At 43.7% G+C, this 17366-nt stretch overlaps 1 protein-coding gene across 4 annotated transcripts in view; it reads right to left on the bottom strand.

Moving 5' to 3' along the window:
- The window catches only part of DST (dystonin), a 315541-nt gene that overhangs the window by 276242 nt on the left and 21933 nt on the right, over positions 1-17366 (bottom strand). For 3 of the 4 annotated variants that reach the window (XM_050893475.1, XM_050893476.1, XM_050893477.1), the window contains exon 1: positions 3723-3813. In XM_050893475.1, the coding sequence (XP_050749432.1) occupies positions 3723-3813 (91 nt within the window). Of the gene's footprint in view, positions 1-3722; positions 3814-5361; positions 5570-17366 lie in introns of those variants that run through there. The other variant, XM_050893474.1, reaches the window with a different exon arrangement.

Below are 17366 nucleotides of genomic sequence, written 5' to 3'. Positions count from 1 at the left end.
TGTGAAACCTTTCCTATCACTAACAAGAATTTAGTAAAGTCCCTGAACCGCAAGGCTATATTTTTTGTGGGCAGTCACGTCAAGCTGAATTTTCTAATAGATCTGTTTCCTATAGAGCCAAAATCTACAGCATTAAAAGGTCTGCATGGGCCAGATACCCCTATATATTTTAAACTTTTATAGCTTACATGATTGTAAGAACATTCTTGAATAACTGATTTATTCAATACTTAACTCTAAGATTAGCTCTTTTTCAGAGACAGCAATCATGCAGTCATTAACAAATGTGCCCATTTCAATAATGATGGCAAAGGCAGGCAACTTTGTTACACAACTGTTCAAAATCTTGCAGGAAAAGGTGGTTGTTGCAATTGATATTTAAATAAATGTTTACTACCTGAACTGAAAAATACAAAAAAGTTTTACCTGAAATGAACTATACCATTTCAGAGGGATCATATATGTAAGTCTTGATTCTTGGTGTATTACTTAAGATTTGTACCGGAGTAAATCTAATGAATGCACTGCAGTTAAAGCTTAAAATGGTGATCTTCAAATATTTAATACTCACATAATGTTGGTATGGAACAATGCATACCTATGTCATCTGATAGAGATGGCACTGCGTATTTTAAAAATTAAATGTATATGAAATACTATTGGCCATTTTCTTATGTATCAAGAAGGTTGCAGCTAACAAGAATTTTATTAATTTTTGTTCCCAGGCAATGGTGAGACAACTTACAAAGCAGCAAGACTAATTTTTTTAAGTTCTTTACAACCTCGTAGAGAACGCAAATATAGTTTTTGAGATAAATTGAACTGTTATATTAGCAAATATTTGTATGATTTCTCATCTTCCTATTCAGTCAGAAAAAAGATGTGAAATACGTCAAGCGTTTCAGATAAAATATACTAGACATTTTATTGCCACTATCACAATAAAGGCTTTGCCTTTGAATTTAGAGGTGCTACTAACAAAGCAGCATTTTGTTCCCTGAATAAGTAGCTTGATTCAACATGATTTCTAAATCATCTGAGACAACGTGACTTCTCTTCCTCCACCAAAATGCTTTAGAAATACTGCCAATGTATTACTACATGAATTTAAAAAAAAAAAAAAAAAATGACAGCTAGCAACTGAGCTGATCAGGAATCAGAAAACACCACTCTGTTCTCCCATAGCAAACAGCTCTTATGTGCTATCTCAGATTTAGCAAACAGTTGCCTAATTATTTACTGTCACAGCCAGAGACGTGGTCAGCAGACAGAATTTGGAGACGTACGAATATCCTGGTTTCAACTGTTAAAGCAACAAGGTACATGGTATTGCACGGTCTTCAAGATCCACAGCCTACTCTGGCTGCAGAAACAGATGAAGAGTAAAATTTCTACATTTAAAAAGAACTGCTTTTCTCTTTCTAAATCAAACTGCCCAAACGCCTTAATGATGTGGCATCATACGATCCCAAGCCTTCCAAGACAGGCAATGAATTTTGTACAGCTGACTCTGCTAGTTACAGTACTCAACAGCTGGGGCATAGATAATTTGGCACCCTGATAATGCCCTAGATGAATATGAGCGCGTTCTGCAGACTGTAAAAGGGGAAAAAAGAACTATTAGCATTAAAATTATGGATTGGAGCTCATCTTAAAAATATAAAGTCAACACGGTTTCCATTTGCTTAAGAAAATTACTAAAGGTGGTGTTTACAAAATTGAGAAATGGCACTCCCTCTTCAAAGCCTATATTGTAGCAATTCTTTTCTGATTAGATCAGCTCCCATAGCAAGTCATCAGAACAACAATCGCTGTAGTGAAGTCATACTACTGGGACTCGGATGGGAAATCATGACCGGCTTGGAAACACATTTTAAAAAATAATGTGTTTTCCAGGTTTCCAATATATCTTAATTAAAACAAGTCCGAATCTTTACCTTTGCTCCCAAAGGCTGAATAAAGTATACCTCAGGCAGCAAAACACAGCACACCAATATAATGAATATGACACTAAAAACTAAGACAACAGAAACTGGATCCTTCCGAATAATTTCAGGATTTGGCTGTCACTGAAAATAGCACGTGAATGGACCCGATGTTACCCCCACAATATGATACACTCAAATATTCCCAGAACGTGCTTTATTTCTAAGAGAGATGTGAATTAGTTTTAGGAATTTAATTAAAATCCCTTTGTCCCCCAGCACTTAAAAAACAAATCTTTCAGTCCTTTTCCTGATAAAACTCTCACTGAAATAGGGGAAATTAGGCCTAATATCTTTCCCAGGTTTTTAAGCTAATAGACAAACTGGTATGAAATGAACCTTATTAAACCTGACTTGAGCAGCAAATCACAGGTAATCTAAAGCAGAATAGCAGTGCTTTGGATTAGAACCAGAACAGAAAAACAAGTTTTCTCAGTGTTTTATTTATTTACAAAGTAAACAGCCTACTTGCTTTAAAATTTTGCAAAAATCAGTTCAGCTACATATAAAGTAATTGATGAATTTAAAAAATAGGAGAGAATGGAATAAAGATGTGCTTTTGAAGATGATCTATTACAAAACTGTTATTATTTCTCAACTAAAAAGCATTAATGCATTTCAGTACAGAAATAGTGCACATGCTCCATAGCTGCACTGACACAATGGGCAACAGACACAAAGGAGTCATTAGTCAATACTGTTAATGACACGCGAAATTGCAAGTGACACAGGTATAAAGTAGACTCGGACCTGACAAGTTCTCATGTCAAAATAACCATCTGTAGAGGATTTATTTTTCAAAATATTACCACTAACAACCCAGATTAAATAAAATCTACTATCGGTATCTTCAAATCAAGCTGTTTTAAACTATGCCACTCCCATTCCCATCACTGGAAACCATTTAACCAAAATCTTTAGAACTGACTGGAAACATACAGCTGAAAAATTTCAGATATAAAATCTAACCTCTCTCTTCCCTGAACATTACAAAAGGACTCAGCACTGCAAATGTCAGCATATGCTGTGACATGCTGTAAAAACTATTTCTGGGATGAAGATTCAATCCGAACAGTTGACTCTATCCCTTTTTCACTTGAATTAAAATCAGACCCATAACACTTTTGGTAAGCATTTTCAGATTTAGTATAAGCGAACGTACTGAAAAACAGAGCAATGAATCAAGTCTCCCAAACCATCTCTTCCATCCCTATTAATTTAAGAGAGCAACGTAATTTACATTTCTTGCAAGATAAATTTAGCTGTATACATCTTCGTTATGGGTAAACGCCTTTTTCCTGTATTTTTCTGTATTCGATGAAAAAACTCAGGTGCTACACAAACTGAGATCATTCTTTGCCCGACCACAAAAACAACATAAAAAGGTCAAAATAAACGGAAGCTTTAAATACAAATGCACACGGAGACGTCAATCACCGTGTCCGCATTTCACTCGAAAAAGAGACTTTTAAACACAAGAGCGTGCGTCTCACCCACTGGTGAGGGAGAGACTGTATTTTTATTTATCGCAGAAGCCGCCGACGTCCGTTCCCCCCAGACAGCCAGCACGCAGGGACCCGGGGCCATCCATCTCCCCTCACGCCGGCGGCGGGGACGGGCGCACCTGGCCGCCCCCGCCAGCGCCGGAGCCTCCCGCGTCCGCAGCCGCCACGCCCGGCAAGGCAAGCGGCAGCCTGGGCGGGCGCGGCGGCCCCGCTGCGGGGAGGGCTGCCCTACCTTTGTATCTCTCCAAGACATCTTCGTAGGCTTGCAAGTACTCCTGCTCCTCGGCGTAGAAGTACGCGCCGGGGGAGAGGTAGCCAGCCATGGCCGGGGGCTAGCCCTGCCCGCTTCCCTGCACGGCTCCGGGCAGCCAGAAGCCTCGGGGACGGCACACGAAAAAAACCCAGCGGCTAGCGGGAGGGCGGGCGGGGGGTGGGCGCTGCCAGCCCGGCCGAGTAAACGCCCCCGCCGGCCGCTCGGGTTTCGGTAGCCGCCCCTCCGAGCGCGGAGAGGGGCGGCCCCAGCCCGGCGGCGGCCGCCGCCTCCCCGCCGCAGCCCCCCGGCTCCAGCCCCATCGCCGAGGCGCCGCCTGCGGGGCCGGCGAGCCCTGCCTCCGCGGCTCGGGCCCTGAGCCGCCTCCCGCCCGCCCCCCGTGTTTCTGCCCCGGCCTCCCCCCAGGACGAGGAGGGTGGCGGCCGCCGGGGCGGGGACGCGACGCCCGCGGCACAGACGGCGCCGGCGCTGAGGGGCCGCAGCACGGCGGACACCGCCGGGGGGTCGCGGGCAGTCCCCGGCGCTGGCAACTGGCCGGTGCGGGACCCCCCGCAACCCCGGCGGCGGGGCGGGGTGGGGCAGGCGCGGCCCCGGCCCCGCCGCAGGTGTCACCGCCGCTCACCCGCCCCCGCCCGCGTCCCCACCGCGCCTGCGCCCCGCGGGCCGCCGCCACCTCCCAGCCCTGACCCCGGCGCCGGGCCCGCCCCTGAGCGGTCCCTCCTGCCCTGCCCTGGGCCCGGCGGGGCGCGCCGCTAGGCCCCCGACCCCTGCACCCTGCCTTCAGGGGGCGGCGGCGAGCCCCACGGCGGCCGGGCAGGGCAGGGCCGGGCCGGCTCCGCAACTCCCCCCTGCGGCTGCGTTCAGCGGCTGGCCAGAGCCCGGCTCCGCAGAGCACCCTCTGCCACCGCGTCCTCCGCTGCCCCCAATAGCGCCGTTAAGATGCGTTAGCGTGGGAAATGGTGGCCCGGGAGGGGACACACGGAGGCACACACAAAAGGGTGGGGGGAAACAGCGGTGTCCCCGTGGAGCACCGAGGACCGCAGCATCTTCCTGGGATTCATTTACGGGCGGTTTCCAGCTTTCGCCGGGGAGCAGCAGACCTCCGCCCTATTTTCGACATCATTTGTCGCCGGGCCGCGGACCAGCGCCCGCCCGCGCCTCCGGCACACCCGGCGGCTCCATCCCGGTCCCCGTCCCCTCCGAGCGCAGCCCCGGCCCCGCACGGACAAAGACCGGCGCCTCGCCCCGCGCACCCCCCGGAGCAGCATCAGCCGCCTCCACCGCGGCCTCTCCCCGCGCTGTGGGCGGCCCAGCGCCGCTTCCACCCAGAGAGGCGGGGTGCTCCCTCGGCCTCCCGGCCGAAACGGCGAACGCCGCGGCTGCAGCCCCCGCGCCGCTCATGCGTTTTCGCATGAAAGTTTAATGGGCGCACCTGCGCCTATTTCGGCTCGCTTTCCCACAGGCATCAATTCACCCAGTTGGAAAACGCGGCCAAAGAGCTTAGTCACCACCCGGAGGGGCCGCGTTCAGGAGGGCAAGGGACGGGGGTCCCTCTGCCCCCCACCCACCCCCTCCCCATCAGCCCCCGGCCGCGCCTTACCGGCGATGCGCAGCACGGCCCTCTCGGCGGGGTCCAGCACGGAGCCGCCCTGGATCTTCCGCTTGGACCGCTCGTGTTTGGGCAGGTTCCAGGGCAGCGTGTCCCCCGGCGCCGGCGACACCGTCCCCGACCTCTGGCTGAAGTCCTCCTCGTCGGAGAAATCGGCGGAGGACGACATGGAGCATCGGTAGGACGCGTTGCCGGAGCTCTGCACGGGGAGACAGACAGACAGGGAGGGTGCGTGGGGAGCGGCTCGGGACGCGGGTCCTCCGGTAGCACCGGCGAGTACCCGCCCCGCGTGGCGTGGAAAAGCATCTCAGGGGAAAAGGAGGGTAGGGGAGAGGGACGCCGCTCACCATTGCCGTGAATTTAGAGGGGGGAAAGGGGGGTGGGTGTGCGGAGCGCCGAGGGTGATCCTCCAAAAAATAGCCGGTCTTTAGTGGGAATGCATTTGGAGGGATGCATGGGGGAGAGCCGTGGCCTGCGGCTGGGCAACCAGCTCGCAAATGAGCCTCCCACTTCCCCAACAATAAACCCAGCAGCAACAACAACCGAAAAAAAAAAAGCCTTCCGGGCTACAAATCGATAGCGTTTGGCTCCCCCGCCCGGACAAGGGAAAGATTTGCTATCACCGAGCTGCCGGTGAAATCGTTCATGTAAATCCCTCTCTGGGAAAGACCCAGGCCCGCGGGCAGCCCACGCCGGGCGGCGGGCTCTTTGTCACCGCCCCGGCGAGCCCGGCCCCGGGCCCCGCCGGGCCCCCTCCTCCTGCCCCGGTTTCCCGAGCACAGCCCAGCAGCGCGGCTGGCTAGCGGGGAGGGAGGAAAAGAAAGGAGGAAATAGGGTTTCTCAGAGCAGCCCCTTTGGGTAGGGGGGCACGACGGGCGGCTCTCGGTCACGCTTTGCCAAGGCGGCTTGGGCAAACAAACGGCTGATCTCGGCTTACAGACTGTATCCACAGTTCAGACTTCCCAGCTACCCAAAAAAAGACCGCTTCCAGAAGCGTAAATAAGCACTGATGCAGTGCAGGGATAGGGCTGCTGCCATTTCTAGCTTCCCTGTTTAGGGTGAAGTGGGAAACGGAGATGTCTGAACAATAACATTCAACACCATGTTGAGAATTTAGGATACAACGTTATACACAGCTTATCAGGACACGATGGGGGCAAGGTGCTATTTCTCTTCATTTTCTGATTGGATGGACTTGTGGTTTCTCCAGGGCACCTGACTAGAAAACGATGGGTTTGATTTGTGATTTCGTCTGGGAGCTACTGTGACAGTCTTTCAAAAATGTAACCTGATGCTGGTCCAGGTACGATGTTAATTTTTAGGGGTATGCTATTCTCAACTTGGAGAGGTTAGGATACTTTGTTATGCAGAGACAACCCTCATTCAGCCCATCTAGATTCCAGATTTTTTTACACTAAAACAGCTATTATTTTAGGCTTGTCTTGTAGCCCTTTTTTTTTTTCTTTTGAGGGGCTTAAAATGTACCTTTACTGACAGAAGAAATACGCGCTGTGACTGAGATCTGATAAAATTTATTGTTGCTGTCTGAACCTTTTTACTGTCAGTTCTCATGGGGTGGAGAAGTGAATTGTTATTATTACATTGGGAGGTATTTTACCCATTTTAAAACTCAAAACCTGCATAATCCAGAGTAACAATGTGATGCACTCTTTGCTATGCATAAAACTGCCAATAATATACAGTTAAATAATCCGCTAAATAAGAGGGGATCTCTTATTAGTGGTTGCTCCTCATGACCTCCTTCACTTCTATCCCAATCCTCTTTTCTCCTTCTACAGTACTTCACGGTGAAGTTCGAAAGGGGAGAGAAGGAGGGAATGAATTCATAAAACCAATTAACTGAATTCTTGTTCACTGTATTGCGATATGGAGAGAGCCAGAGGTAAGTGCGGAAAAACAGAAACATGAGATGTCTGATCCCAGCTCTGATTGCCTTCGTAATTAGTTCTAGTGCCGGGAATATTTTGCTGCCAGTCTATATAATAAGCTAAAACTGTCTGTAGGAGCTCATAAAGCAGGATGGTCACATACAGGTGTCTTCCTGGTGGGAGCTGGAAGTGCACAGCTTGTTGCAAGGCATGGAGAGCACTTCGCTGCACCAGGTGGGGCTAACAGGGCCCCTCATCAGCTTAGTCAGGGATTAGGTTTCTTGTGGCCTGTCCTTAGCTCCAGATTTTGCCATAAAAGAGAAAGTGTTCCCTTTAATGCCAGCTCTGAACATCCTGCTTTGGGCCTGTATCTTCTATTGGCTGCTCGGCAACCCTCAATATCTTTGGATCACACAGACCCATGGAGACAGATTTTGCCTTTCAGTTTCTTTACCTTCTTCATTTCTAGTTTATAATATGAAAATTAGAAAGAGCCCAGACACGGTGTCATGAGGGTGCTACAGCAATAGTTTGTTAGTATTTATGTAGCAGCTTAGAATATGTGAGGACAAAGTACAATAGCAATTGTTACTGAAGCTTTGAAGAAAGATCTCCCAACTCTCAGATTTATGTTTGAAAGTATGCTATAATTTTTATCCAGTAGGATTTCCTTTTCTTAAAAATGGCCTTAATAGCCCATTCTTATTTTTTATAACAACAACTCCTTCTATAGTTCCTCCTACCCTTAGAAACCAAAAGCACTGTTGAGTGATCGTTCCATATACAGCACCCAACATATTCTCCATACTATCTATTGAGATGTCAATTTTAGGGAAAAGGAGACTGTCCTTCTGGTCAGCTGTGCTACAATACTGGAAGATAAGCTATGTGGGAAGACCCCACTCCCATATTTTTGAGAAATCAGACTAAACAGGCAATGATAGAGCAATCTTTGGCATCTATGTGTATTACAACTAGCTATCCTCTTTTAAGTTGTCCTTCTACCTTACTTAATGCATGCATTAACAAAATGAATGAACAAAACCCAGTTTAGCATACTAACTCTTCAGGAATCACGTTATCTCTTTTTTAAAACAAGGTAGGAAGCTCAGAATTTTTCATAATAGCAAAATCTAGCAAATGCGCATCTAAGAAATGCCAACTTTAACTTAATTCCAGTCTACTTTTTTATTCAGCATGGAGATAATTCTGAGTAATGTGTACACAGCACTATTGAGCACATAAGTATTTTTAAGAACCTCAACTTTGCTATGCCAAAGATGTTTATAATGAACTGAACAACTGCTTTGCTTGAGTAAATGAATAGCTTTGATAAGAAGTCTGTAATTGTGCTCCTTTTGTGCAGCCACTGTTCACAACATGCTTACCACTCATCCCACTGCATTGTTTGTTTCTAGCAAACACATTTTCCATGCTGTAGCTGTAAGTCCCAAATAAGCATTCCATGATTACAGCAACATATTAACTGGTATAAAAAATACAAAATCATGCAGAATATCTGTGGTATCCTGAAAAGGATTCCTGGCCAATTAGGACAGCATGTGAAAAAAAATTGATTATATTCTGTTAAAATCAAAATATGTAAGGCACTGCTGTTATTTTTTCTATAACGCACATTGCTGTATGCAAGTAAAAAACATAACTGTTAATAATACACAACACTTTTTTGGGTTACGTGAGTGAAGTGTCTTTTATATCCACTAAAATATTGATCAGACACATCCTTATGTAGCCTACTCTGGGACTTAGCGAGGGTCGGGGCTTGACCCTTCTTAGCTTGAAGGCCGGTAAGGTCACAGCCCAGATGCTATAGCTGCTTATTCTATGCCTCCGATTATGCATTCCTTCTGCTCATTAGCCTAAAGACTTATCTGTAGCCTCTATTGCTGATCAGCGGGAACTGTTGCATTTGCATAGCAGTTATGCATATAACAGCTTGTGCATTGAAGCCTGTTGGTCATACATAAGCAAATCTAAGTGGAGTTTTGTCTGCATTCAAAGTACAGGGTTAAACTTCACGCATCGTTTCACCATCAGTACCACAGGGGGGTGGTACTGCACACAGAGTCCTCACCGCCGTGTCTTGGGAGGCAGAGTCCTCAGGACAAGCATTTAGGAGAGCAAAACTCATTTCTGCCAGTGTCTACGGTTTTCTCTGTAATCAGGTGATTTGCAGCAGCCGCCTGAGAATCAGGCTTGCTACTGTGCTATAAAAGCGAGCTGGCTTCCAGTAATGGGGATGATTTCAAAGAAGTATTTAGCATACTTCTTGTAAGAGGGATTTGGCCAACTACCAAGGCGTGATTTCCTTTGAGAAGGGAAAGAAGGACTGTTTGTCATAGGTGAGGCACTTCAGAAGATTAGGTGGAAACTAGGTGGAAGATGATGTAGCTGGAAAACGGTATAAGGTAATGCACAACACCATATATCAGATAAGCCACCCCTCAATAGGATCTGATACCCTCAGGAACACCAGTGGGTTTTGCACTGTCATTCTTGAGGCGGAAGCATTAGCAGAGGTCAGGTTTTAAACTCGGTCAAGCAATCCAGCTGGCAAAAGCTGCTGAGAGGCTGATACCATATTATCGTCATATTGCAAAAATTCCCCAGCTCTATGACACATCAGAGATTGTGCTGGCCAACTGAATTCTAATCAAATATCTTGTACTTTCACATCTTATCTTTGAGAAGATTTTCCACTGCAGTGAGTCCTTTCACGCTGGTTTTTGGAACCTGTTGGGAAGTACAGGTCAACATTGACTGAAATTTAATTTTCAGTTTAGTTATGAGTTATTTATATTTCACTTATACTAAACTACCTCAGAATTCCTGGAAAACATTTTCTTTTCTTTCATTATGTTCATTGTGCACAATGGATAAATATGAACAGAAATGAAGTATTTGAATCATCGTTTTACTAAGTGTGTTTCAACAAAATTCCTCCTAATTTAGAATAATTTAGAATATCAGTTGAATGTAACAGGCTATTTTTGTCCTTTAACATCCCAGATTGAATGATATTAAAGTGGATCAACTTTTAAAGTAAAATAACTTAATAAATTTAAGACAAAATCTAGGGCAACTGAATGTTCCCATTAGTAAATCTTTACCACTTTAACCTGATTAGATGATAATGCAATGCAGAATACAAAATATCCAATGTATGTAATCAGGCTATGCCAGTCCCTTGGGACTGCATGTTGTCAGAAATGATCAAAATTCAAAACAGACACACAAATGAAAGTACAAACAAGGGCAATGTAAAACCAACTATGCTAAGCTTCAAAAAAAAAAAAAAAATCCACCAGTGGAGACGCAGCCATATTAAATGAATATTTTTCTGTGGTTCTGTGCCAGTCCTTTAAGAGAATGTCCACACTTGAAAGTGCCTACATTACCAGGATATACAAACATAACTACAGAGTTTCTGGGTTTGTATTTAATGTTATAAAGCAATAAGCAGAAAGCTGGAAGGCAAATACACTAAATCTGAAACTCCTGAGCATCAAGGGTCTGACTCTATGTTAAACTACCTTTGCGAACAGGTAGGCTTTTCAAACATCGAGACAAATTATTGCTTTGTATAGAGAATTTACATTCTTTCTTTCTAAAGGTAGGAGAAGACGGAAATAAGCATGCAGTGTTTATTATATCCCATGCATTTTGAGCCTGTGATTGTATTTATACAAGGAAATTCTGATGCTTTCATAGGCTTTCAAAAGGAGATGGAATCTTTTCTGGATGCTAGTAGGTCAATCTCTGCCATTCCTCCACTTTGAAAATAACCTTACGGAGGCAACTTTCATGAAAGAAATAGGTTATTTGAGGACATGAAATTCAAAATGGATAAAGGGCTAGATCCACATATGTACTTGGACATTGCAGTACAGTTCTGTAACATCAAACTATGTTTACTGGATAACCACCGGCTTACAAATCTAAAACTGATGTGATGCAAAACTGAGTTTTTGGTAGGAACTAAGTAGTCAGAAAAACCTGGTCACCCAGGATGATGCAGCATCTCATTCTTCAGGGACATAAGACACCCCCAAACCTTCTCCTGAAATTGGTCCTCCCTCATCCTTTCATCACAGCAGAGAGCACTATTTTCTTTTGAACCATAAAAGAAGTGAAGCAGCTGTTTGCCTTTTCCTTATTGTCTTAGGAAGCTTGAAACCTAGACTCAAGCCCTTATCTCCCATCAGCCAGCCAGGAGACTATTCTGCAACAATTTCCTGCTTGTGGAAGTGGTACAGGTTACAAAAAAAAAAAAAAAAAAAAAAAAAAGTTCAAGATTTCTTGGTGTGGAATGAGAAAGAGGAAGAGGGACCATAGCGCTCTGTGTTAGAGCACGCAAGGCTCTCTCTGGGGAGAGAGAAGAGCTGGGTTCTGATCCCTGCTCCGATGACGGCTTATATATTCTGCTTTAAGTAGTAATTGGGTAAAATATTGAAGTAGTCCCTGGATGAGACATGTGCAATGGAGGCAACAGAAACCACAAGGCAGCTCGTGTACCAATTCTGCAGAGATACACCAGATTTCAAGTACTTATTGGTCTGAATTGATACCATCTTGTAGTAGCTAAAAAAAGAAATTAGTGAATATTACGCTACAACAAGTAGAGTTTCTGTTTCATTTACTTCATTTATTGGTGATCTCTTTCAGGAGCAGAAAGTTGAGAGATGCTCCACATTTGTAACTTCCTGTTAACTGTGAAATGAGCTGGGGGATCAGATACTGTCAAGATAATCTCCACAGATCTCAGCAACTTCCACCAAGGAAGATAGCCATTAAAAGAAAAAAATAAGGCGTTTAAAAAGTATGTTGCTGTGCAGGGAAAACCTGCTCGTTGTTTTTTCTTTTTCAAATGAATACATTGAAAAGCAAGGCATACTTCATTCAGTGTAACCAAGACCTGTATATAAGTGGGGCCAAATAACATTCAGCTTAAACTAGCCATGTTGTGCCAAAGCCAGCAGTTGTCTTGAAAAGCTGCTTAGTAAAACTGTGCTAACAAAAATGTGGATTCTTTTTGAATGTCACTTGAAAATTAATAATATCTTCAACATGACAGCCCTGATATGTTACATATTTAATCCATTCCTTTATTCCTCACCTATTTCCTCTATTTAGTTTTTCAGTATGAATTGCAGGATTTAATCTTGAAATAGCTTACCTACATTGCAGAAGCTGACAGAAAGGTACTGAAGGTTTTGCAGATGGGAAGATAATATTTTGAGCTCTGAGTATCTGGGAAGCTATAGCATGGGGAATAGGCATTTTAGTTGAGTTTTATGCTAAAACAATCAGCAAGATAGAAGTGCTACTTCCGTTATAATTATTATTATCTTGTTTCAAAGTTAATGCTTCATAGATATTAACACCTAAAATGTCAGGATTTCGTGGCCTGAGAATCGTGAATTATTTCTGTAAAAGAAATGCATATACCTTAGATGACTGCTGTATATAACTGTTGCAAAAAACCTTCCCATTACCTAAAAATAAATTTTGTATTAATTTTTAATTACAGCTATCTTGCATCCATTCAGATCCCCCTAGTCTGCCAGACACAAAAGAGAATAATGTGACAGAACAACTAAGGTTTGAGGAAGGCACACAGAGTTTTATCTGCTTACTACACCTACAAGGCCAACCATGTAACAGAGGAGGAGTCTGGAATAAGAAATCATCTAGCTTCAAATACTTTCCTCAGCCTTCTAAACTTCTCATTGTAGATTGTATTATATTATATATATGTTTTAATAGCAAACCAAATTACTCCTGCCATAAAAGGTATATCAGAGTATGAAAACACTCTGGACAGCAAAAAGCAAATTAAAGTTCTAAGTAGCTTTTGAATCTCTGATGGGCACAGATTGTTTTCAAGATAAAAATAAAGGGAGGACTTAGAAGAATTTTTTTAAATGACATAATGAAAATCTAAAACAGTGGTATTGATATTCTGCTTTTAGTAACAACTGTTAACATTCCTGACTGATGTTTCCCTCCTTATAGAATTAAACACTTATTTGTTCTTTTCAAACTGTTTCAATCCCGTGTTTTAAAACAAAGTTTCAAGACTTGATCCAGCAATCAATCAACATTTAACTATTTGAAAATGCAGGTTCTTATAATTACACAACACTAGTAATACTGTTAATAATTCAGTTATCAGATTGTTTTCTCTTATAAAATCCATTTTAAGTTGCCTTATGTTTGGTTGAAAATATTCCCTGCCCAAGGTTGAATTTTCTTGAAAATTTTTAGTCAAAGGCTGACTGAGAAGCCTGAGAGCAAGATGATGAAAATATCCAGTAGTTATTTGTCAACACTAAGAAAAATACCCCAGTGATCTTTTTTGAGAAGACTCTAGGCTTTGGGATGGATACTTCAAATATGAATATCCGTTAAGCTAGACATAGGCCTTTTGCCATCTTCGTTAAAAATCTGTCTACATTTGTCAGACTGATAAGTCTTTGAGATATAAATATCACCTGCTATCCTTGGCATCAGGGAGTATAAAGTAAAGCTTTTAAAGTTTGAGTTTGATCTCACTGCTCTGACGAGAAAGCTGCTCTGGAACCTACTGCTCTCTTGATTACAAGTAATCTTCCTCTAGTTGCCACCTGAAACTTATTCCTGGTCTTTTGTTTTTTTGTGACAACAGTGTTCATTTCCTTAAATAACTTTTTTGCTTCCCTGATGCATTCATAGCCTGCATTGTACCTCCTCTCAGCCTTTTTTTTTTGCTGAGCAAGTTAACTTCTTTTAATCTCTCCTCATCTGCTAGTAATACTTCTTTGCAAAGTTAAATAGTTTGATTCCACTATTCCTAGGGCCCAGGTGACTACCAATGTGATTTTACCAGATTTTTTTTTTTTTTTAACAAGGCCATGTTTGAATTTATCAACTAAAATGTCTTCAAAGTATCAATTAAAATCTCTTCAGATTGGCACCCACTAAACAACGCCTCTCAAGACTCTCAGGGGTCTTACAGCTGCCGGACCAATACTCCAGCTTCACAGACTGACCAAGCAAATTCCACCCTCGCAGCTCTTACCTCCGCTCTCAGGACACCTACCATCCCCACCGAGGAGCTGAACAGGATCCTTCCAGCTTGGAGATATGGAGGCAAAACTAATCTTTCCATCTAATAGTTGCCTGCTGTGGTTGCAGGCTGATGGCAGTGCGGGCAAGAGGCATGGAGAGGAGGGGAGGGCAGGCACCAGACCTGACAGGCAGGAGACCGTTTCTTTTATGCTCTCCGTGACTCGCTCGGCCGTGCTTAGCCAGCAAGAGGAAGAAGCCGTACGCTCTGAATGCAGAGAGGACAAACACCGGAACCGCTGTGCTGGAGGAAAGGGCTGGAGAAATACACTGGGACTGACAGCCTGAGGGACAAACGCAGAGTCCGGCAGAGTCTGGGAGCTGCAGCTGAAATGTGTTCAAGCGAGCAGCGGACTCCACGGATAAAGACGAGAGGAGAAATGGACCTGCAAAGTAACAGCTGGGACTAGTAACCATCAGTGCTGGAGAGAGCAGATCAGGGGAGAGCTAAGGATCTGACACGCTGGCATGAAACTGGTATTGCCTCAGCAAAAGGCTTTGAAAAAGGTACTCTGATGAACAAAGAGGGTAGGAACTGTGTGTGAGGAGAAGGTCTCCAAGAAGAGAGACAAGAGCTAAGGAAGGTACGCATGGAGTATGCAACCAGAGGCCACAGGGAGACACAGAAATCAAAGAGACTGGTTGAACAAGTGCCTCAGAGCAACGAGATGACTGACCAGGTGAGCCTGGGAAGGGGTGTGACATGGAGGAGTGATACAAGGACTGACAAAGCGAGAGGAGAAGGGCTGAGGTTGGCCGAGGAGTGAGGACTGGGCAGCGAGAAAGGAGCCAGCAGTGGGGCAGAGGCAGGTCAGGAGCAGGCTGGAGGAGACAGGGCAGAAAGAGCCATGCTTGGGAAGAATGAGCACAAGAAAGCACATCCCCCTAAGGAGCCTGGTAGGAAACGGAAATTTCACCCCAACTACGGCCACTAGCAAATATCTGAGAGTTCCTCTAGAAAAAAATAGCCTCTTGCCCTGTGTTACTGATTTATATGGAAGAATACAAACATCATCAGTCTCTCCCTGAAATCCAATAGGAGAATTTTCTGTGTTGTAGTTCAAGTGTCAAAACCTGCTGATGAGCCACACAACGGAGCTTTGTTTTTAAGTTTACTTTTTTTAACAACAGTAGGAAATTAAACACAAAGTTCTTGTTAAAATATTTCTCTTAAGGTTGCCAAGTCAAGCACTAAAATGTTACTAAATCCCAGATTCAAGGTTCACCATGCAGCCTTAGTTCAGCTTGTTTATTTCTACATCATGATGCAGTCATAATGATGTGATCGTATACTATTACATCCCCAGTGTCTTGCTCTTATTTAGTGCAAATGATGGGTGATATTCACTCCGTAAACAGTTGTTCAATATTTTGTTTTGTCATCCTCTGTTCAGTGGGCAGCCCCAGAACTTACTTCATGCTATTCAAATGCTGGTGTGAAGAAGAAATTATTATTTCATAGACCGTTTTGTGGTGCTCATCACTACAGTAGTATCTGACTGCTTCACAAATACTCATGATCTTTCCCATTACACAGGATGCAAACTTAAACCAGGAGGTCAATTTTGTTACCTAGGTCAAATTGAGATGCCAGGGATCTGATTTTTAAGAGTTATTAGAATTATGTATCAGTAATATTCAGACCACAGCACACACGGAGTTTAGTGGTGAACGGCAGCTTGAGAACGTTTATAAACCCAACTACATGCTTTGAGTCAGGCACTTAGAAAATGGAAGATAAAAAATGTTTTAAGCCACTTGTTCAGCACGTTCACAGTGACCTTGTGCCCACCCTTCAATCTCCAAGGCAGCACTCACTGCTTTTTAAAGAAGTAAGAGATCCTCTTTCTTCCTGCAATCTCCTGTTTTATTCATTTACACACTTACAACTTCTGCAGCAGAACTACACATAAGAGTCATCCTAAGAGCACTTCCATCCTACAATGAATACAGAGTACATCCTGTGAAAAAACAGTACACCATCATACAATTAAAGTCTATATGACAATGCAGATGCATAATCGACTGAATTAAAGCTGCACATGTAACCTTAATTCCAGCGCTTCCTAACGTTTGAATACTTGCCTTTGCCAAACTATTCTTTTAACATAATACCCATGTGTAGTGTTATATATAAATACAAATGGATAAGGGAGTCCCTTGCTATATAAAGATGTACTGTTTATGCGCCACAGTAGGATGTTACACAATACAACTCTGAGGAGTGACTCCTGTGGCAGTGAAGGAAAAGGAAACATCTGCATTTAGACTCTGTAATTACTATGCATCTGTGAGACAATTAACTGGTCATTTTAAGTTGTGCAAACACCACCATCATAACAAAATCGGAGCTGATTAATTTTTTTTTTTAACCTGCCTTCAGCTACTCTACAGAATTTACTATTTATGATCACTTACATAAAACGGTTTTTTTCGTACAATTAAGACTGCTAGCACATTTTAGCAGCTTAGGTTTATATTACTACCTCTCAAGGAAGGACACTGGAATTTAAAAAAGAAAAACTGAACAGTTAAAGTTTAATTTCTCAGTGAGGCTACGCTGCATACATGTAGTATAATTTTATCAATTCACACAAAATCCCAGTTAATACAAATCATGGTGAAAATAACAGTGGCAAAAAAACTCTTAGACGTTTTTCAAGCCAGAGTTTTACAGCTCTATTTCTCTGATACAACAGTTGAAGAATATTTTATCTCATTCACTTCTAATTTAGTAGCAAGTTAGCTTCAGCTCCAAGGACCAAGGGTGCATTTTGACCCTCTTTCAACACTTTAGATCAAACAGAGCCAGGCTGGTTTAAGCTCTCATCCCATTTTCAGTAAATAAGCATTTGCCCTGGGAATGAAAATTGATACAGACAAAATAAAAATTGTATGGAATCAGCTTACCTATCAAGACAAAACCTGCTATATTAGAGGGCTTTGCCTGCAGATGTAGGATGATTTCAAACTGTGTAT

This window comes from Gymnogyps californianus, chromosome 3 (assembly GCF_018139145.2).
Source record: "Gymnogyps californianus isolate 813 chromosome 3, ASM1813914v2, whole genome shotgun sequence".
Lineage (NCBI taxonomy): Eukaryota > Metazoa > Chordata > Aves > Accipitriformes > Cathartidae > Gymnogyps > Gymnogyps californianus.
The sequence above is the reverse complement of the archived record's forward strand: the minus strand, read 5'-3'. Positions and strand labels throughout refer to the sequence as shown.